The 23,678-nt window shown below is 38.1% G+C and overlaps 2 protein-coding genes across 2 annotated transcripts in view; both read left to right on the top strand.

The window, feature by feature from the left end:
* CARNMT1 (carnosine N-methyltransferase 1) overlaps window positions 1-9,099 on the top strand; it is a 38,754-nt gene extending 29,655 nt beyond the window's left edge. Inside the window, exons 7-8 of the mRNA XM_068974317.1 lie at window positions 5,777-5,880; window positions 6,557-9,099. Of these exons, the coding sequence (XP_068830418.1) occupies window positions 5,777-5,880; window positions 6,557-6,658 (206 nt within the window). The 3' untranslated portion in view covers window positions 6,659-9,099. The remainder of the gene's footprint in view (window positions 1-5,776; window positions 5,881-6,556) is intronic.
* A 4,952-nt stretch (window positions 9,100-14,051) lies between these two features.
* On the top strand, window positions 14,052-19,428 carry C6H9orf40 (chromosome 6 C9orf40 homolog). Its single transcript, XM_068974597.1, has 2 exons — window positions 14,052-14,609; window positions 18,963-19,428. The coding sequence occupies exons 1-2, from the start codon at window positions 14,181-14,183 to the stop codon at window positions 19,119-19,121; spliced, it is 588 nt and encodes a 195-aa protein (XP_068830698.1). The 5' UTR covers window positions 14,052-14,180; the 3' UTR covers window positions 19,122-19,428.
* Window positions 19,429-23,678: the final 4,250 nt, after the last annotated feature.

Genomic DNA, 23,678 nt, shown 5'->3' with positions numbered 1-23,678 from the left:
TGATTTAAATCAACTTATCCCAGATTCAGTAAAATGGGATCTCCTTCAAGCTGGCTCCTGTGTCCTTTTGACATATCCCTGCCATTGTCTGAGCATCTTCTTTCTGGCATAACTAGGTATTCTGGGCTCATCTTCACTTTTTCTGCCTGAGATCAGCCAGTTTTTCCAAGGATTCCTGGTTCTTTTTAATGGGGAATGGTATGTAGAAACAAAATTCTGGATTCTCCCACTGTCATGGTGTTGCTTCTAGGCCCTTTTATAATTATATGTATGTATCCTTCTATGTCTATAAACATGAGTTCATGTTTATAGACCATGAGTTTATGCTGATACTTCTAGTTCCATAGCGACTCTAGGTATGGAGTACAAAGTTGGCATATAGCTTTCAGCACATTTAAGACGTCATTCCAGCAGCTTCTGTTTTTGTTGTTTAGAATTCAACTATTTTAATTGTTGCTTCTTTGATTAATCAGTTTTGTTTTTTAAGATTTTCACTTTGTAGTTTTTTTCAGGCTCAATATTATATGCAGGTGTGAATTGTTCTTTTTAAAAACTATAGTTTGTTGGGCTACCTGAGTCTGTAAAAAATTTTTTCATCAGTTCTGAAAAATCTTAGCTTAAAACAGATCTCCACTTGCCAATATGAGACAAGCGTAGCATCAAAATAAATAATAACAGTTATTGTTTCTTTGTATACCTCCTCTCCCACATTCTTTTTCTCTTCTTCTGGAAATGCAGTCAAATGTACTAAAGACCTTCTCACTCACAAAGCTTTCACTTTGCTTTATTTGCTATTTTTTTTCTTGTTTTGTTCTGTCTGTCCTGCATTCTAGGCACTTTATTCTGACCTGTCTTCCCGTTCACAATTTTTTTCTTTCACTGTGTCTAACATCTGTTTCATTTCTTTTTGGTGGGGACTTTGTGTGTGTGTGTGTGAGGTTATTTTTATTATTTTGTTTGTATGTTTTTGGTTAGCTATGCCATTTAAGACGGAGAAGGCAATAGCACCCCACTCCAGTACTCTTGCCTGGAAAATCCCATGGGTGGAGGAGCCTGGTAGGCTGCAGTCCATGGGGTCGCTAAGAGTCGGATATGACTGAGCGACTTCACTTTCAATTTTCACTTTCATGCATTGGAGAAGGAAATGGCAACCCACTCCAGTGTTCTTGCCTTTAGAATCCCAGGGACGGGGGAGCCTGGTGGGCTGCGGTCTGTGGGATCGCACAGAGTCGGACACAACTGAAGCAACTTAGCAGCAGCAGCAGCATGCCATTTAAGAATGTTCTGTTCTCTGCATATGTTTTCTCAATAGTCTTTACTTCTCTGAAAATAGTGTATTTTGTACGATAATTGTAATATCTCACATCTTTGCAGGTCAGCCTCTGCCTTCTCTTGTTCCTGCTGGCTCTTGCTTATAGTTGTTTGTTTCCCTGGGCTATAAGATGCAAAACTGTACATGTAATATCTCATTCTTATGCATCAAGGAAAGACTACAAGGAGATACTTTTAAGTTTTCAAGTGGTTATCTGTGTTTACTAGGATTAGACATGGGTTTGATTTTATGTTATTCATATTATTTTACCTTTCTGTTATTGAGCTTACATTATACTTACAGTCAAGGAAAAAATGTTTCTTTGCTTCTGTTATTGCCATTAAAAAAATGTGAAGACAAAATGGATTAAAAACCTAAATGTAAGAACAGAAACTATAAAACTCTTAGAGGAAAACAGAGGCAGAACACTTGATGACATTAATCAAAGCAAGATCCTCTATCACCCACCTCCTAGGGTAATGGAAATAAAAACAAAAGTAAACAAGTGGGACCTAATTAAACTTAAAAGCTTTTGCATAGGAAAGGAAATTATAAGCACGGTGAAAAGACAACCCTAGGAATGGGAGAAAATAATAGCAAATGAAACAACTGACAAAGGATTAATTTCTAAAATATACAAGTAGCTCATACAACTCAGTACCAGAAAAACAAACAACCCAGTGAAAAAGTGGGGTAAAGACCTAAACAGACATTTCTCCAAAGAAGACATACGGATGGCTGACAAACACATGAAAAGATGCTCAACATCGCTCATTATTAGAGAAATGCAAATCAAAACCACAATGAGATATCACCTCACACCGGTCAGAGTGGCCATCATCAAAAAGTCCACAAATAATAAATGCTGGAGAGGGTGTGGAGAAAAGGGAATGCTCTTGTACTGTTGGTGGGGATACAAATTGATACACTATGGAAGACAGTATGGAGATTCCTTAAGAAACTAGGAATAAAACCACCATATGACCCAGCAATCCCACTCCTAGGCATATACCCTGAGGAAACCAGAGTTGAAAAAGACACATGTATCCTATTGTTCATTGCAGCACTATTTACAATAGTTAGAACATGGAAGCAACCTAGATGCCCATTGACAGATGAACGGATAAAGAAGTTGTGGTACATATACACAATGGAATATTACTCAGCTGTTAAAAAACGCATTTGAGTCAGTTCTGATGAGGTGGATGAACCTAGAACCTAGGTGAAGTGAGTGAAGTGAGTCAGAAAAAGATAAACATTGTATTCTAACGCACATATACAGAATCTAGAAAAATGGCTCTGAAGAATTTATTTACAGGGCAGCAATGGAGAAACAGACATAGAGAATAGACTTAGGACATGGGGAGACCGTGAGATATATGGAAAGAGAAACATGGAAACTTATATTACCATATGTAGAATAGATAGCCAACGGGAATTTGCTGTGTGACTCAGGAAACTCAAACAGGGGCTCTGTATCAACCTAGAGGGGTGGCATTTGGAGGGAGTTTCAAAAGGGAGGGGACATATGTATACCTATGGCTGATTCATGTTGAGGCTTGACAGAAAACAGCAAAATTCTGTAAAGCAATTATCCTTCAATAAAAAAATTTTAAAAATGTGAAGAGACAGGAGAATTGAGAAAACAACTCCTTCAGGATTGTGATAGTGTTTTATTCATCTTTATATATTCAGTGCCAGGCATTTGCTTGGTGCTTGATAAACTTTCCTTTAAAGAATGAGCTGGGGACTTCCTTGGTGGTCCAGTGGTTAAGACTTTGTTCTTCCACTGCAGGGGGCGCAGGTTCAATCCCTGTTGGTGAACTCACATCTTGCATGCCTTGTGGCATGGCCATAAAGTAAATTAAAAGAATAAAAAGTTAAAAATAGTAAAGAATGAATATAATAAATGTGAAAAACTGCTCGGTCTCAAGGAAATGCAGATGAAATTATGCATGGCCTATCATTTTCCTCTTGCCAAGTTAGCAAATACTTAGTTTAATAAAAATACTTAGTGTGTTTTTTCTTTATAATTTAGATTTTTTGAGGAGGGATATAGTTGACATATAATAAATTCACTTTTTTGAAATGTATAACTTGAAATATTTTGGAAGCTCGATAATCATGCAGCCATTACATCTATCAAGGTAGGGAACATTTCTATCACTTGCCCGAAAAAGGTCTCTTCTGATCCTTCGTAGTCAGTTCTCTCATCTTCAGTATCTGGCAGGTAGTGCTCTGTTTTATGTTATTATAGTTCTCACTTTCCAGAAAACCATATAAATAGAATCATACAGTAAGTTGCTTTTTGTGTCTGGCATGCTTCACTTAGCATAATGCTTTTGAAATTCATCCATTTTGTTGCATGTACCAGTGGCTTTTTTCTTTTTATCACTGAGTATTATTTCATTGTATGGATATACTACATTCTGTTTATTCTTTGACTGGCTGATGGACATTTGGGTTGTTCCCAAATGATCATGATTATGAATAAAGTTGCTATAAACCTTTGTGTAGCCACAAGGTTTCATTCCTACTGGTGGAATTGCTGGGTCATATGTGGAACATGCATGTATAACTTTACAACAAACCGCCAACCAGTTTTCCAGAGTGACTGTACCATTGCATTCCTGCCCCTTGTTAAGTAAGGTGTTAAAACAAGTACTTAATTGCAATTGTGAGTGAAAAGTACTATGTCTCTATTGGAAAGCATTTTGGCAGTCTGAATCAAGTTAGTAAAAATACTTACTCTCTTTGACCTAGAAACTCCACTGCAAGGCATGTCTTTGTAATATATCTCTGAAATATAAGCAGATATGTTTGTTGAAGTACCATTTGTAATAGGAGACTGAAAAATACAAAGCAACTGTAATGGTTGTCTTCAGGTGGTAAAATTACAGATGATTAACTACATTCAGTGCTATGCTGGGCATTATAGTGGATTAAAAAGAAACATAAGACATGTTCCTTTGTTCATGTAGCTTGTAATGAAACACAACGTTAGTAGAAGTAAAATATGGTCTGAGTCTGTAAGAAGTATAGGAATGTGTTTATGTAAATGTTATAAAACAGTATTGTTGGAGGTTCTTCAAATAATAGAGGAGGAACAGCATATGCTTTAGTACTGGAGATACTTGGCTGTCAGGCTCTGCATTCTTTAATAAAAGAATGCTTCAAAAGCTTTGGGATGATCTTGGATACAACAGGTGCTCAGTAAATGGTAGCACCTTCCATTTTTACTAGTACTAATAAAATTTAACAGGAACTTAACTTTGATAGAGTAGTTTGGTGGGGAATCATCACTATCTTTTGAAAAGAACACTAATATATAAATTATAGTTATTTTATTCTAGTGGTTTATGTACAGTAAAAAAAAAAGAAAAACCTTTTAACCCTTACTAAGTTCCACAGAGTGGTCAGCAGTTTGGGAACAGCAATTTTGTCTTTGTTGCTTTTCCCTCTTGTGTCTATTAACACATGGTAAGAGGAGTGGGGTTGGGTGGGGGTGTGTGAGTTGGTCTCAGGATTTAGAATTAACCCAATGAAAGTAAAAAGATTGTCTAGTCCCTTAGTATAACTGTGGAATGATAATGTTACCTGGATGAAGTGGATAGATTGGGCAAAATGTGAGATTTAAAAGAATGAAATATCTGGTTTGAGTCAGATAACAGTTCCTTGGATATCCAGAGTGAGAGAATAGTAAAGGGGGGATGTCATTTTTAAAAGTTGTAATAGTTGTGGTTAACCTAGCACCTCTGTATGCATGGTGTGTTATATCACATTAAAGTCATGTTACAGATGGGGGAGAATTAGTTGGTGTTAGAGCTGGAATATTAACTGTGCTTTAAAAAAGCCAGCTTTAGGTGGTCCATTGATTAGGACTTGGAACATTTATACTGTGGTGGCCTGGGTTCGATCACTGGTTGAGGAACTAGGATCCCACAGGCCGTGCAGCACAGCCAAAAAAAAAAAAAAAAAGCCAGCTCTAGTATCACCTTTTCTTTCCAGGAAGCCATGCCTATAACTCTCCAACCCCCCTTACCCCTACTTTTTCCTGCCCAGTCTGGCTTGAAGACCCTTCTCTGTTTTCACAAAATAGTTTGTAACTGCAGTTTTGCATATACTTATGGAAGTACAGGATACCCTTGCATTTTGGGGACCTGGTATTCTGTGATTCAGCCACTCCTTCAGGAACTTACAGAGTTATAGGTGTAAACCCCATGATGTGGAGAATCACAGTGCAAGGCTGTTACACCAGAGGGACTCACTCCCTGTGAATGTAGACCTGGCACTCAAATGGCAAAGTTTTAGGGATACTTGTCTTTCGCAAATATAACAGTTCTTTACTTCTCCTTTTTATGTTTCATCCTCTGCCCAACTTATTACTTAACTTGGGAGTTCAGTTTAAACAGCTAGTGGTGCATGTTTATATTTAAGTAGTGTCATAATATCTTTAAATTATAGGTCCTCTGCTGTACCACTTTGAAAATTTGGCAAATGAACTTTCCATAGAATTGAGCTATGAGGATATAAAGAATGTTGTTCTGCAGTATGGATTCCAGTTAGAGGTAAGGATGGAATGAGTATTGTCAAAGTTTAACTTTCAGAGCACTCAAACAGGAATGGTGATATCATGGCAGTTACTGGCTTTACTTCTTAACCTCTTTTGTTTTCTAACCCATGAAGTGAAAATAATACTTCTTAGCTTTTGGAATTATAAGGATTTGGGATAATGTGTATGTAAGTGGACAACTGTCATACCTAGTGTAATCACCTTTCAATAAGTGGTAGCTGACCATTATCATAATACTGGCTTTTGTAGACAGATTGCACGTAGATGGGATGGGAGGTCAGATGTAAGAGGGATATTGTTTACTATATGTACATTTGTACTGTGTGGTCTTCCCTTATGTGATTATAATAATTCATGATACTTCGACTAATGTTTTATTTAGAAGCATTCGATTCATTTAAAAAATAAACAACAGGTTTGTTCTTAAAGATAAAAAGAAGCAATATATTATAGTAGTTTAGAGTTCAGGCTCCAGAATTAAAGACTTCTTGGGCGTGAATTCCAGTTTCACCACTTACTGTAGGTGTGACCTGTTGTTTGTAAACTGAGATTACTTATAGTGCCAATCTTAGAGGGTACGTGTGTAATAAATGAATAATACACAGAATATGTTTAAAATAGCACTATCATTGTAGTTTGCATTATCATTATGATTACTGTTTGCATTTCAGGTGGAAAAAGAATCTGTCTTGTCAACGTATACTGTGAATGATCTATCCATGATGAAATACTACTATGAATGTGTTTTGTTTGTGGTCCGTAAACCACAATAACAGTCTCAAGTGATTATCATCAAGAAAAAAGTTTAATAGCAAATGCTGAAATAAACAACTCAGAATCAACTATCATAATGACAGGACACAACCTCAAATCAGTGGTGCCTTCTTATTCCTAACAAAATTTAGAAATAGTGTCTATTTTCTTAATATGTCTATCGCTTTTTCAGAAATATACTGTGCCATGCATATTTGTACTACACAAGTAAAAATGGAGGAAATGTCTTCAAGTATACTTTTTCCTTGAAGCCCAGAATTATCTTTCAGTAGAAAAAACTTTATTTCCAGTGTCTTCATGAAGCTGTCCATTAAGTCTGCCATATGAATAACTTATAGTATTGCAATCCATAAAAATCTCCCTTTTTGTTGTTTTGTATGCATCATACATAAGGATCCTTTGTCACTTCCAACATCTGGAATTGGGATTTTGTTTACTTGGAACCTAAGCAATCTATACAGAAAATGTATATCCTTTTATCATTCAAATTATTTTATTTTCTAGCTCAGCTAGAAAATATAGTTAGCATCAAACATTTGATCTTTACAAAATGCTGAGTTTATAGGATCAAATTAGTCTTCTGGTCACACGAAGTTGAACACTTTGAAAGCATACTCATCATGGATCACTGAAATATATGAGATCTCAGCATTCTGAGTGAGGCACACAAGTATTTATTAAAGGTACTGCTAGGAAACTGGGAAAATAAGAATAAAATCTGCCCATTTGAAATGTATGATTTCAAACTATAAATTTGTCAGTTAGATGTTTACAATAATGTCTTTCCTTTAGATTACCTGAATTACAAAAGCAAGCACTTTTTTTTTTCCGTTAAAACAATTATATACTAGTAAAAACTGTCATGATAGTATTAATGTGGAGAAATTTTCATTATGAAATTTAGGGATAAATTACTGCCCATGGTCTGTGTATTTAATATTGTAAGCAGCAGCCATTAGTATAATTTCAGATTAGTATCCATTTTGTTCCCTGATAGCTATAGCTAAAACAGTATATGCTGCTTTAAATTTCTACCTCTAGCAGATCTTTTTTGGAGGGAGTTTTCCTTTGTATTTTTTTAATGTTTATTACCCTGTTTTCCAATAGCTTGATAAATAGGTGACTAATTTAATGTGTTTTAACCTTTTCTTGGAGAAAAGGGAGTAATATTGAATATTTTCATAGATGGTTGTGATGACATAAAGTGACCTCTGTGGCAATTTTAATAGACTTAATCTCAGTAATGTGCTGGTAACATAAATGTCATGTTTTCATAGGAAAACTTATTTATAAATCTTTACACCTTTATTGTCAGTTAGGTGAGGGGAGTCCTGTGATTTGACATCTTAGCAGTAGGATCTTTTCTGCATACACTACAGGAGCGCCTGGGCCCTTTATGCCCATGATGCGATAAAGGATTCCATTAAGTTGATTTGTCAAGTTATGGACACCTGTATGTAATCTACTGAATGTTTCTGAAAAACTATTTCTCTTTTTTTGTGTTCCTGAGTACTTGGCAGATGTTCATTTAGTGGGAATTCTGACCTACCACATGGATGAACTTGAAATTAATTGCAAGGGAAAAACAAATGAACTTATTTTCTTTTAAAGAATGAAACTTAAAAAGAGCATAAGTATTTCTAAAAAGCCATTGAAAGGAATGCATGCTGTTTGTAATTTAGAAATGCTTTTTATTCACTGATAAGTATTCACTTTTTAACAGCTTGTATCAAAACAGATGATTTTGGTTTTCTCAGAAAGGGCAAAACAGGTTGACACCAATGGGTTGGCATTTCTTAAAATTTTTGCTATCAGGTTTTATCCTTTAATAATGTTATTTGTACTTCTAAATTACAGCTTTTAGTTAATTATGAAATCAGTTATTTCATTTGTTTCTTGATTTCTCCTCCATATTATGAATGCTGTTTTAAAAATATACTACACAAATTTGCATCCCTTTTTTTCCCTTATAGCTTTTGTAGTTAATATATTCTAAACTTGAAAATTGTGGTATCAATCAATAATAGAGGTGTCACTGGAGGATTTAATATTGTATTATGTGTAGAAATAGCTACTAAAGTGTGTAAGCCTTAAAGTTTAAAACATTTTTCTTAAATAACTATACACAGATTTTTCATTTATTTTCATAAAGTGGGAGGAGATAGGTCATTGTGCTTGCTTTCATTTCTTTTTTAATTTCCATAATATGAAGCAGTACAGGCTAGGGTATGTTAATCAAGTGAGCAAGATGAGATATGTAAAATATAAAGAGAAGCTGTATAAATCACAGTATAAAATTATTAAGTTTGGGAATTGTAAAATGTACTGTATTTATATGTAACTCATTCTAAAAGTTACCACAAAGGCTGAATTGGAAGCTTCATGTCTGCATGAAATTTCCTATATTTTTAATGTGTATGATGGACTTAATTTTTCTTGAATATTAAAATCTGACAATTGCTATGAAACTATTTGCTTGCTTGTTTCCATCTAACATGGGATAACCATAGATACGGGAATTTTAATTAATTGAGAACAATACATTTAGACCCTAGGATTAGCCTTTTATATGCTTCTAGAAAGTCAATATGATTAGTTGAATTCTGAGTATGCTAGGCCTTGTACTTATTAAACTTGGTCTTTGGTTTTGTTATATAATCAAACGAATTATAAAGGAACCAGTAGAAGAAAATTCCAGCAACAGCCATTAGTATGAGCACTGGACTGGCACTTAGATACTTTTCCTGAATTATTATTTGTGATCTTGGGCAAAGCACTCTTGAGTTTGTTTCCTCATCTGTGAAAGAGGATTGATACCACCTAGTTCAGTGGTTTTTATGAGGTCCTCTGTACTGTGAAATATTAATATGATACAGGCATACCTCCTTTTATTGCACTTTGAAAATAGTGTGTTGCTTTTTTTAACAAGTTGAAGTTTTGTGACAACCCTTGTGTCCAGCAAGTCTGTCAGCATCACTTTTCTGACAGTATTTACTCACTTCACGTCCTTGTGTCATTTTGGTAATTCTTGCACTAATTCAAATTTTTCATTATTATTGTATTTTGCTCTGGTGATCTGTAAACACTGATTTTAAGGTATGCACATTTTAAAAGACATTTAACAGATGACAGTATAGTGTAAACATAACATTCATATGCCCTAGGAAACCAAAATATTTGTGTGACTCACTTTATTGCGATATTAGCTTTATTGCAGGGGTATCTGCAATATCTCTGATGTATGCCTCTATATGAATATGTGAATGCACATAGTGGACAAGTAAATGTGATGTCCATATGTGTTGACTGCTATATACACACAAATCAGTTCCACATGGATGAAAGATTTAAATATGGAAGCAAAAATATAAAACCATAAGATGTCTAGAACTTGGAACAGGAAAGGACTTCTTAACAAGTAGTATGTGTAAACCAGAAAACAAAACATTGATAAACTTGACTATGTTAAAATTAAGATTTCAGACAGTAAAAAGTACAAGACATACTGGGAGGAAATATTTATAATATTTACGACAGCTACTACTCATAAGAACGTTGCTTTCCAGAATATAAAAGAAGCTCTTCCAAATCAGTTAGGAAAAAACCACCATACCAACTTTTTAAAGCTGCAAAGAATTTAACAATCCTTTCACAAAAAGCTGGAGATCCAAGTTGGGCCAAGCAGAGGCTGGCTGGGATCGGGCTGAGAGTTCTTGAGCATAAACGATAAACAATGAAAGAAAAGGCTGATAATGTAGACCACATTTACGTTTAGAACTTACTCAACAACACACCATGCAGAGTAAAGAGCCAGAATAACTGCTCCAGGAATGGCCCATAAACTATGTAAAAAGATGTCCAGTTTCACTGGGGAAATACAAACAGGCCACAGTGAGATATCTCACACTCTCAGGTAGGACCATACTAAGTTTACTGGTGAGGATGTGACAAAAGCATCTTATCCAGTACTAGAATAAGCTTGTAAAAAGCACTTTAGGAAGCTAGTCCAGGTGAAGTTAAACATAACGCTGTACTACTCAGGAATTCCATTCTGTAGAGACAGGCGGCTCAGTGGTAAAGAATCCGCCCGCCAATGTAGGAGACGCAGGAGACCTGGGTTCGATCCCTATTTTGGGAAGATCTCCCAGAGGGGGAAATGGCAACCCACTACAGTATTCTTTCCTGGGAAATCCCATGGACAGAGAACCCTGGCAGGCACAGTCCATAGGACTGCACAGAGTCGGACATGACTGAGCAACTAAGCATGCATGCAGAGATTCTTGCACATGCGCCTTGATGAAGAAACATGCTCATATCAGGGATTCCCCGAAGTCTCAAAGAATCTGCCTGCCAATGCAGGAGACTCGGAGACACGGGCTAGATCCCTGGGTCGGAAAGATCCTCTGGAGGAAGAAATGGCAACCCACTCCAGTATTCTTACCAGAAAATTCCATGGACTAAAGGAGCCTGGCAGGCTATAGTCTAAGGGATCTAAGAGGTGGACATGACTGAGCACACACAAATGTTCATTTCAGTTTAGTTCAGTCGCTCAGTTGTGTCTGACTCTTTGCAACCCTATGAATTGCAGCACACCAGGCCTCACTGTCCATCACCAACTCCCGGAGTTCACCCAAACTCATGTCCATTGAGTCGGTGATGCCATCCAGCCATCTCATCCTCTGTCGTCCCCTTCTCCTCCTGCCCCCAATCCCTCCCAACATCAGAGTCTTTTCCAATGAGTTTCTTCGCATGAGGTGGCCAAAGTATTGGAGTTTCAGCTTTAGCATCATTCCTTCCAAAGAACACCCAGGACCGATCTCCTTTAGCAGGGACTGGTTGGATCTCCTTGCAGTCCAAGGGACTCTCAAGAGTCTTTTCTAACACCACAGTTCAAAAGCATCAATTCTTCGGTGCTCAACGTTCTTCACAGTCCAACTTTCACATCCATACATGACTACTGGAAAAACCATAGCCTTGACTAGACGGACCTTTGTTGGCAAAGTAATGTCTCTGCTTTTCAATGGCTGCAATCACCATCTGAAGTGATTTTGAAGCCCCCAAAAATAAAGTCTGACACTGTTTCCCCATCTATTTTCTGTGAAGTGATGGGACCAGATGCCATAATCTTAGTTTTCTAAATGTTGAGTTTTAAGCCAACTTTTTCACTCTCCTCTTTCACTTTTATCAAGAGGCCTTTTAGTTCCTCTTCACTTTCTGCCATAAGGGTGGTGTCATCTGCATATCTGAGGTTATTGATATTTCTCCTGGCAATCTTGATTCCAGCTTGTGCTTCTTCCAGCTCAGTGTTTCTCATGATGTACTCTGCATATAAGTTAAATAAGCAGGGTGACAATATACAGCCTTGATGTACTCCTTTTCCTATTTGGAACCAGTCTGATGTTCCATGTCCAGTTCTAACTGTTGCTTCCTGACCTACATATAGGTTTCTCAAGAGGCAGGTCAGGTGGTCTGGTATTCCCATCTTTCAGACTTTTCCACAGTTTATTGTGATCCACAATCAAAGGCTTTGGCATAGTCAATAAAGCAGAAACGTTTCTCTGGAACTCTTCCTTTTTCGATGATCCAGTGGATGTTGGCAATTTGATCTCTGGTTCCTCTGCCTTTTCGAAGACCAGCTTGAACATCTCCAAGTTCACGGTTCGCATATTGCTGAAGCCTGGCTTGGAGAATTTTGAGCATTACTTTACGAGGCGTGAGATGAGTGCAATTGTGCGGTAGTTTGAGCATTCTTTGGCCTTGCCTTTCTTTGGGATTGGAATGAAAACTGACCTTTTCCAGTCCTGTGGCCACTGCTGAGTTTTCCATATTTGCTGGCATATTGAGTGCAGCACTTTCACAGCATCATCTTTCAGGATTTGAAACAGCTCAACTGGAATTCCATCCCTCCACTAGCTTTGTTTGTAGTTAACAGTACACTATCTTTAAAAATTTTAAAAAACTCAAATGCTTATCAACAATTAAATGGATTCATATGGTGGAATACTGTATTTAACATGAATGAAATTACATGCATAAAAATATGAAGGAAAATAAAGCAAATGACGATTTTAAAATTGGGTAAAATTTGAGTATTTTATAGAAGACATATAGATAGCAAGTGAGCACTTAAAAGATCCTGAATATCATTAGTCATTAGGGAAATCCAATGGGATAAACTACAATGAGATACATGAGATATTATGTCCATTCAAAGCCTTACACATAAATGTTCTCAGCAGCCCCAAACTGAAAACAACCTACATGTCCACCGAAAGTGAATGAATAAACACTGTGATATATCCATATATATATAATAAATGGCAAGTTATTCTGCCAGAAAAAGAATGAAAGTTTGCCCTTTGCAACAATATCGATGGATTTAAAAGGTATGGTGATGGACAGGGAGGCCTGGCGTGCTGCGATTCATGGGGTGGCAAAGAGTCGAACACGGCTGAGCGACTGAACTGAACTGAACTGATGCAAAGTGAAATAAAAGAAATAAATATGGTATCGTTTTACTTATATGTGGAATCTAAAAAACAAATGAGCAAATAGAGAAACAGTCATAGATACACAGAACAAACAGGTGGTTGCCAGAGGGGAGGGGGGCTGGGGATGAGAGAAAAATGGAGGAAATGCAAAGATCAAACAGAAAAGCTACTGTTTACTACCTTACTTATTATATTTCTATAATAAACAATTGGTTACTCCTAACTTCTCACAACAGCCTTGATGTGTAGGGGCGTGGGATAATTAATTACTCATCAGAGAACAATTATCTCCCTTGCATACTTTTCTCTAGATCATAGTAGTTTCTCCCTTTAAATCACTTATACATAATTTTCTTCCTCACGTTTTTCTTTACTTGGTTACTGTTTTTATTAACTATTAAAAATAAGGTTGTTATTCTCTCATGTCCTTTGACAAGACACACAGTTTTGCTCTAAGAAAGATTTTGGAATCTCACTTCGGACCACCGCTCAGAGCAAGCAAGGAACGCTGCGCTTCCCACATAATTTAAAAGCCAAACAATTTCAAGTTTCAATCGGAAAGCAATGGTGGAATACTGCTACTCAGTGGAATACACAGCTACTCTGAAACCTTTGCAAAGCCACTGGGCCTTTAATAAGCCCGCCTCGCCCCAGGGCGCGCACTTCCGGCCGCGGGGGCGCTCGGGAGCTCGCCCCGGCGAGCCTTCACCAACCAGCGGCCCTGCCTGGCTTGCGCGAGTGCGTGCGCGCACATTTGTGCGCAGGTTCGAATCTTCGCCGCCTCGCGGTTGCTCCCCAACGTCCGGCAGCACTTAGGCGGCAGCGGCGGCGGCGAGGGCTGCGCGCGCGAGCTGGGCCGGATCGGCTGCCCCGCCCCCTCAGCCCTCTGCACTTTCCAGCGGTGGCCTCGCCTGGACTCGGTCCTCGCCTTCCCTCGCGCGCTGCGCGCTCCGCCCTCGCCTTCCGCCCCCACAGCTATCAGCACTCGGCCTCCCGCGCCGGGCGGGCTCCGCCCGAGCCTCCGGGGCCCATGGCCAAGCGCCGTGCGGCCGAGCCGCTGACGTTCCACGTGCCTTGGAAGCGGCTCCTGCTCTGCGACTTTCCCGAGGAGCCGCCGTCGCCGCCGCTCTGGATCCCGCCGCCGGGGGCCTCGCATCCCGGGCGGCCCCTCGGCTTCCCCGAGCTGCCCCGAAAGCGTAAAATCGACGCGGGGGCTATGACGGAGCCTTCGGTTTCGCCCAGCAAGCGCCGCGACGACGGGGATACCGGCGCCCAGGACGGCGCGGAGCGTGAGGGCCGCGGCCTGGAGACCGGCGAGTCGCAGCTGCTACAGCCGCCCGTGCGGCCCCGCAGGCCGGGGGAGGAGCCCCGGGGTGTCCGCCCCCCGAGAGGCGGTGGCGACGATGGGGCGGGGCGCGCAGAGTCCCAGCGGGGAGACTGGGGGGCCGCACCGCGCCAGGTAGGGGCGGGTGGTGGGCTGGGCGCTCCGACGGGGTGCGGGCGCCGGGTTTGGGGAGAAAGGGTCACCCTTTTCCAGGCACTGCGCGTCACGGGAAGGAACCTATCGTCCCCCTCTAAAGTCGCGTTTGTCACGACACCCCTGCCCAAGATGAAAAGCTGGGGTCCTCCCCATGAGAATGTACACTGACAACCCTCTTCCCCCCGCTCGAAGCAACACACCAAGGGCCCTAGAGCTCGCCTTGGGCAGCGTCTTGGTTTGTTACGACGGGCAGAGAGCACTGAGCTAAACTAGGGGGAGACAGACCGTTGGGTGAGGTATGCACGTGGCCTTGCACCTTCAGCACTTGTGGTGTCCAAGAGGGAAGCAGGGGCGTGGGTCATGACAGACGGGAGAGTTTGGTGAAGACGTTGACCGTGAACCGCAATAAGTTAAGTTCCGCGACAAAGTTCAGAGAAAGGTGTATTACGTCTGCTTCGGTTTAACGATGATTGTTTTCTGGAATTCGTGATCGGTTTCTTTCTAAAGAGGGTGACCAGTGTAGTAGCCACCAGTTGGACGTCCTTTAAGGGATGGCACAGCTCTTTGGGTTGAGATGAAGGGCCTCCGTATTTCGGGGAAAAGGCATTCTTAACGCAGTGTTGAGTCTGATACTATGAAAAAGGATGAGGAAATTAATCTGGTTCTCAACATCAGGCATATGTATGAGGATCTTTGGAGAGTTCCGCTTCCGTGGGAAATGAGCCTGCCCCGTATCTGCACATAAGATGTCTAGATCTGTTGTCTTAGGTGTGACAGCCACTCGAATTATGGCACACCACCTGAGGTGTGACTAGTTCAAACTGAGATGTGCTCAAAGTGTAAAATACACACTAGATTTAAAAGATTTTAAAAAATTTTATATTGATTGGACATTGAAATCATTTGAAGATACTGGCTTGAATAAAATACATGCTTTTAAAATATGGCCATTCAGTCAGTTCAGTTCAGTCGCTCAGTCGTGTCCGACTCTGCGACCGTTTGGACTGCAGCACGCCAGACCTCCCTGTCCATCACTAACTCCCAGAGTTTACTCAAACTCATGTCCATTGAGTCGGTGATGACATTCAACCATTTCATCCTCTGTCATCCCCTTCTCCTCTCACCTTCAGTCTTTCCCAGCATCAGGGTCTTTTCAAATATCAGTTCTTCGAATCAGGTGACCAAAGTATTGGAGTTTCAGCTTCAGCATCAGCCCTTCCCATGCATATTCAGGATTGATTTCCTTTAGGATGGAATGGTTGGATCTCCTTGCAGTCCAAGGGACTCTCAAGTATGGCCGTTAGAGAATTTTAAATGTTTGTGACTGGCATTGTGTGTTATTGGGCAGCTTTGGTCTCATCTTAGGAATTCAGGCAGCATTTGGCACTTAGGGGTTGAACCAGGAGCTTTGCAGGTGGAAGAAGTAAATGAAGAGCTGAGATTTGAGCAAGTTCTCTTTAACCACTACATCATATCATCTGCCCCACATTTCTCCATTGTCCTAAATATCTTATACATCAAATACTTTGCCAATAAAATAGAGTAGTTTTGAAAGATCTTGTTCCGTGGTCTTCGGAAATTACCCTTTAGATATAATTATTATGATGAGTATTTATTTCTACCCTGGGTTTTCTTGGAATTTAGAAAATGAACCTTATTTAGACTTTTAAAATTCAAACTGCTTTTAGATGTTTAAGTCAGCTTAAGACTGAATGATAGTTCTTAGTTTTAAAGTAGAATAAAGAATTACAATTTCCAGTTAAATCATGTCATACCAATGTGCAAAACCTGAAAAAAACAAAAATCTAGGATGATAGTCATCCAGACCTATTTGGTATGGAGGTAAGTACTGGATAGTCTGAGAAATTGACTGTTTCTGTTACCCTACCCATACGTAGGCTTTCCTGACTGAAGTCAGAGTATACTGACTGCAGTGTGCCACAAATTGATAAAAGGGAAATGAAAATGGCAGGTAGGCAAAGGAATTTTTTAGTAAATTGACAGCAGACACCTGCTTAGAATCTCCTGGCCGCAACCTGTATCTTCTTCCACAGCAGTGACTACATCTAGAAGCTTTCTGCTTCCTGGACTCACTATAAGCCTGAAGCAGGGAACAAGCTTGTTTTGAGGGATTTCTTCATAAAGACTCTGTTCTCTTTCCCCAGGAATCCTCATGTTCCATTTTTTTGTCCTTTTCTTTGAGCTGCTTCTTTGAGCAAACTTAATTTTCTTCAGCTTTTTTTTCCCACTGCCACCAAAGATGCTTGATTTTTGTGTTGAGTCTTACAGCCAAAGGAAAATAGGATATAGCAAAAACATGTAGAAGTTAAAAAGCTTTTTCAGTTCCTGCAGCAAATGTCTGCCTTTGTTCCTCTTGTTCTCAGAGCTTAAGTCCCTATCCTTATCCTTGGGATCTCATTTAGGAAGAATTTCCTCAAATATGTCCTTTCTATATGAAGGATGAAATCTAGGCGGAATGATGGTACCTTATTTTCTGTCCTAGAATCTCAAGAGTATTTATTGAGTTGTTTCAGGTATTTTCTTAACTGGAGAACTAAAAACCAGGTGTTACCTCAATGAATATTCATATATTTTCTCATGTTAGGGTCACTTTATGCAGATTCGATACTCTGTCAGTGCTGACCTTTACTGTTATTAATTGATATTTTAAATAGAAAGCAGAAATGGTATGATTTTAGTTTATAATGATGTAGGTTCCTAGGCTTCTTGGGATATAATAACTAGCTATATTTGGCAGTTACAGTGCTAGACCGTAATTCGCACAAGAGCGAAGAGTCTCTTTTTTTATCTATGATGAAATAGACTTCAGTCAAGATGAGAGTTAATGGGTGGTGGAGTTATCATATAAATGCAGACCTGTCCTGTGGGCAAAGTTTGTGCTCTTAGCTAGTAGGTTATACTGACCTTGTTAAGGGATCTTTTTTGATTTGTGTTTTATTATAAGTAGGTAATTTAAACAATAGATTTTTTCTAAAAGATAGAGAAATAGGTCATTGTTTTTAACCGTTTACTTAATTAAAATGAAATTTTTCTTGGCATCGTTTGGGTTATTAAATTTTTATCCCAGTGTTAAGAAATTCCCGAGGAACTCTTAATTCGCTAAGCCTTAGTGTCTAAGGCACTGAATGAACTTATTGAAAAGTCCGGTGCTCTCCATTTAAGTAACTAGCAACGTGTGCCTATTGAGCATTGAAATGCGGCTAGTCTGAATAGTGCTGGAAGTGTAAAATACCTGGCAGATTTTAAACATTTACTATGACAAGAAAAATGTAAAAACATCCCATTAATTTTTTAAAATATTGGCTATATCTTGAAATGATAGTGTTTTTGGCTCTATTAGGTCAAGTAAAATTTTAGGATTGATTTCCCATGTTTCTTTTTATTCTTTTTTTTTTTTTAACTGAAGGTAGCAGAAATTTTTAAATTATATATGTGGCTTCTGTTATATTTCTGTTGGATACTGCTGCTATAGCAAGTATGAACCTAAAGTACAGACACGACTTAATAGACTAAATATATAGATATATTGATACCCATCGAGGAAAGGTGTTAACCTTCAAAGTGATCACCTTGGAAATCTGTATATAATTGCAATGCACAATGTATTTGGGGATGCTTTTGAAATTTTGTGCCAATTTTGAAATTCTTTGGAACATCTACTTCATAGTTACTTGGAACAGTTTTATAGCCTTTGAGAATAAGCTGTTGAATTTTTAAAGGACTTGCACTCACTTGGATTTATCAGTTTTGGTTTATTGAGTTAAAAGTCATGTCTTGAACAAAATGGTATGTTTAATAAAATGATCAGTTTCAGATTTTCTTGTTATTTACTATATTCTAATGTTTTTTAGAAGGTTGTCAAAATATTTTAGCCTATGTAAAATCAACCCATTAAAATTCCAAACCTCAGGGCAGAGGCCAAAAGTAAGTTTTAAGATGTTTCAGTGTATTTTTTATATTGTTTTCCTCATTGAAAGATAAAAAATTCTAAGACCATCTTCAGGCATTATTTTTGGGTTGACAAATAGAAGAAAATTCTGGGAAGAGAAGCTCTTGGAGGAGATTCTTTTAAATTTAAACTACTAGCAAGACATACTTTCACAAATTCATGAATATGAAAATATGGATTTGACTGAGCCCATGAAGTACTTTGATTAGGCAGAGTTAATGATGTTTATTTGTTGAAGATGCAGAATTAAAGACTGCAAAATCTTATGTGAGTTTGCTTTTAAAACAAAAAATGGGTTTCATGAAAAACCTCAGCTTTTTCTAGACCATTGATGTGCTTTCATCTCTCTCCTTTTCATAAAGCTCAGTGAAGAATTTTGGCAGTATAACACCTTCCAGTACTGGAGGAACCCTTTACCACCTATTGATCTGGCAGACATTGAAGATGTAAGCGAAGACAGCCTGACAGAAACAGCACTGCAGGGCAAGAATGAAGTGGCTGAGATTGATATGGAGTCTTGACAGAAGGAGCTAAAGAAGTGGGTTTTTCTCAACTTGTGGAGACATCTCTAAGTGAATTTATGTATTCTTAAGGAAAAAAGTTATTTTCCATATTTGATGTGTTATCATTCCCAAACCTGAAAAATGAGGAAAAGATGTTTCAAAGATAAATGCCTGTAGTCACTACTGTACCTCCCAATGGGGATTTGCCAAGGATATAGTGCAGTTGTAGGGGAAGTACTTTATGTGTGCATTCTTAAGAAAAATGTATGTGTAGGTTCTAAATTTGAAGATATCAGTTTTACAAAAGTAATTCTGACAGTTACAGAAATAGGTGGGAAACATTCAGATATTCCTCTTGTTGCACCAAAAAGTTAATTTGTGTACATGAAATGAATATTGTTTTATAATAACTTATTAATAAAATACTTTCTAATACACTTCAGTGACTCTTTTTTTGTTGAACAAATAGCTGACTTAAACATCTGTGCAAACTTAAAATAGTGTTCTTTCTGAAACCTGGTATAGTTTTAAAAGAGGTTTCTAAATGTAGTGAGAATTTCAGTTTGGGTAGTAAGTTTGTATAACTTCCAGTAGTTAATATTTCTTAAACTTGACTTTAGGCCATCAGTAATGGATAAAGAACAAAGAGAATTGAGCAGATGATTCCTTCCCCTCCTTTCTTAGGATAAGAAGAAATTTATATTTCTTTTTTTTATTGTTACTTCTTGATTTTGAATTGCTTTGAGGACATGGTGTTTATTGCTTATTATCTAGACTTGTAGTCATCAGCACTTACAACTTTCAAAGATTTTGTATGGGCCCCACTCTTGAGAGACTCTCATATAATTGTTCTGAGGTGGGCTTGGGTATAACTATTTTTTTAAGCACCAATCCTTCTTCCTCCCGTTTCTCAAATGTGCAGACTGGTTTGAGAACTGTAGACTAATAGTAGGTTTTCCTATTTAAAGGAGATAACTAATGAGCTGAAACACTGCCTTCTTAATTAGCTTTGTTTTTATTTTGCTCTGTTGATGGCTTTGTTACAATTAAATTGGAATGTTATGAGTCTTTCATTGTTAAAGAAATTAAGCAATTTGTGTTTTCAGTTATATTAGTATCAGTAATTAAGTTAATTAACTTTTGTACTGCATCCAGAGTGTTGGCTTTGTAATTGACTAACTTGTCTTTATATATTTTTTGTTGTTAATGACATTAGATCCAAAATTTAGGAAGGATGCCATTGAGAAAAAAAGAAATCCTAGTGTGTACTGTAGCATTGAAATATGGGCTGACATTAAGAATATTCTAGAAGTGAAAACCAACTTGTATAGCTAAGTCTTTGGGGTCAGGTATGGTTCAAAGTCTTGTCCTACTGCTTTCTACCTATGTAATATTAAATTTGGGCTTCCTTGTTGGCTCAGATTGTAAAGAATCCACCTGCAGTGTGGGAAACCTGGGTTCAATCCCAGGTTGGGAAGATCCCCTGGGAGAGGGCATAGCAACTCACTCCAGTATTCTTGCCTAGAGAATCCACATGGACAATTATTTTTCATCTCCAAGCCCCAGATGTGTCAGCTTGTAAAATTAGAATAAATAGTATCTACCTCAGACTATATATATTGTGAAACAATGTACTAAGTACCTGGATCATCTGGTCTAATTCTCATAATATTCTTAAAAGGTACAAAAAAGATATTTGGAATAAATGTGCTTCCTATAGTTGTACTTCATTCCGTTTTAATTGCTGCTAGAAGTTTTAAGGAGAAGAGCTGGAATTTGAAGAAATAGCTAAGGAACTGTGGAGTGGAGGGTAGCAGTTAAAGTCAGTGAAAAGGGGAAACTTTCTTCCTCCTTTATAGTTAATCCTGAGGGTAAGAAGGTGCCCTTTTATTTTGGGAAGGTGTCCATTTTTTTTTGCACTGCTCTTGCTAGTGCCTGAACAATGCCTGCCACATAGTAGCAAGTTGCATGAAGGAATGAGTGTGTGCTCTTATCTGTTGGGAAGGTCATGCTGGCAGTTTTCGGCCATTTCCCTTAGAAGTGTATACAAAAGGTTTGTTGTAGAGATCCAATAGACACTGGAAATGTGTTGTTTATTATGTTTATTATATAATAACTAAGACTATAAGGACTAAGATGTCTCCCAGATGAGCAATAAGAGATGGTTTACTTTGACAGGAAATTTCATAGGATACCACATTGCAGTGTCTGAGTGAAGATGCAGAGTAGCTTGGATGTCTTTTTCAAGGATATGTCAAAAAGCAAAACCATAAGGTAAAGATACAGGGAAAATACTTGCTGTTATTATGTTAAAAGTTTTAATATTTTATGTAGGTGTATATGTATTTTAGTAAAATGTAGTAAAATATATACATATAAATACATAAAATATATGTAATATACACATACAGGGTATGTATGTGTGAGTTTACATATATAGAGAGATTTGAAATAATTTTGTCCTTTTAAAAAAAAAATTGGTTGCCTCAGGTAACTTGGCAAAATAACCTTGTGGATAAATTGAAATGGAAATTTAAAAGTATGTTGTTTTTTTTTTAAGTTGTATGCCCTTCACTCAGATTCCCTAATGTAGTATCTTACATTATCACAGTATGATTATGAACATGAGGAAATTAACATCAGTGTAATTCTATTACACTTTTATGAGGACATGGAAAGAGTGACATCAGACAACTTTAAAGAATGTATGTCAAAACTTAAAGGGAAGATTCAGATTTCATTGCTGTCTTACTAACATCCCTTTTCTGGCTCAGGATTCAATCCATGTTATATATTTAGTTATATCTCCTTAATCCTCTTTACACAATTTCTCAAAATTTCATTGCCTTTCACGACCTTGGTACTTGTTGAAGAGGACTGGTTAGTTATTTCATCAGATGACACTTGATTTCTGTTGATTCGTGTAATACTTGCGATAATTATGCATTTTTGATAAGCACTGCATAGAAGTGTTGTAAGCTCGGTTCATTGTACCGGGAGGCACTGGATGTCAGTTTGTGTCACTGGTGATTGTAACTTTGATTAGTTGGCTAAGGTGGTGTCTGCTATGTTTCTTTCTTGTAAAGTTACAGTTTTCTCCTTTAATTAATAATTAACTTCTGGAAAAGTTTTGAAACTATATAAATTTCTCATTCTGCACACAAATTTTAGAAGCTTGATGATTCTTGCCTGAAATACTTACTGGTATACGTCAAATGCTAATTTTCTGTTTCCATCATCACTACTATATTTATTGGAATTCTCCTGTAAAGGAGAGCTTTCCTTTCATCCTCATTTCTATAGTCAATTGATTATATCAGTATAGACTAATGAGTATATATTTTATCCTAGGAGTTATAATCTGTTGCTATCATTATTTAGTTACACAGATCCCAGGTTTAATCATTGAAAGTCACTTCAAGTTGGTTCTTTCGCCCTCCCCCTTTTAAAATGTATTTTGTTATTTATTGTGTGAATACCGATTAATACTGGGAGAACACTTTTGCACTTACAAGGTGAAGGATGGAAATCAGTGCCAGCTGTGGCATCACTATGTTACTTAACAATTTGAGTCTTGTTTTTCTCCTCAGAAAATGGGAACACTAATACTTAGCTCAGAGGAACAGAGTTGAGGTGAAATGACATGGTAATTGTGAGGAACCCATAATTGCCGCTAAATACATATTTCTCGTCCTTTACAGTACTTGAAGTGCATATATTCATTATCTTTCTGATAGATAGTTAACTATTAGTGATATCAGTACCTAAAGTTGACTGAGGTAAACACTACGAAGGTCACTTTTAAAGAATTTCAGCTATTTGGAATCTACAAACCTAAACAATAATATCATAACAGTTTGTATTTGTTGGTTGTATGACCCCATGATAGGCAGAGATGGATCCCGAGATTCCCAGCCCCTGTTGTAACATCCATTTATTTGATCAAACACTAATTTAGGTATTACTGTGACTACTTTGCAGATGTTACTAAGGTCTCAAATCAGTTGATCTTAAGATAGTGAGGTGAACTAGGTGGGACTGATATAAATCACACAAGCCCTTTCAAAATGAGTAGAGAGGTTAGAGACAGAGGAAGTCAGAGAGCTACAAAGTGTGGTAGGGGTTCAATAGGAGGGTAATTCTCTGGCTTTGAAGATTGAGGGAGCCCATGTGCAAGAACCTGAAAGCAATCACCAGAGGCTGTGGGTAAGTCCTTGTGGCCACCCAGAAAGAAAATGGGACCTCAGTCCTACAACCTCAGGGATCTAAACTCAGCCTACAGCCTGAATGAACTTGGAAGTGGATTCCTCCAGAGAACTTTGAGAAGGAGCATAGCCTGGCTGATATCTTGATTTCAGCTTAATGATACTCTGAACAGAGAACATTACATGTCAAACTGGACTTCTGACATACAAAAGTGAGTTAATTCAGTGGTTCCAGATTTTGGGCACCAGAGACCACTCTTGGGAAGGACAATTTTCCCATGGACCAGGGTGTGTCTGGGCGTGATGGTTTGGGGATGATTAAAGCACATTTATTGTGCAATTTATTTCTATTATTGCATCAGCTCATCAG

Source organism: Capricornis sumatraensis, chromosome 6 (assembly GCF_032405125.1).
Source record: "Capricornis sumatraensis isolate serow.1 chromosome 6, serow.2, whole genome shotgun sequence".
Classification (NCBI taxonomy): Eukaryota; Metazoa; Chordata; class Mammalia; order Artiodactyla; family Bovidae; genus Capricornis; species Capricornis sumatraensis.
The sequence above is the reverse complement of the archived record's forward strand: the minus strand, read 5'-3'. Positions and strand labels throughout refer to the sequence as shown.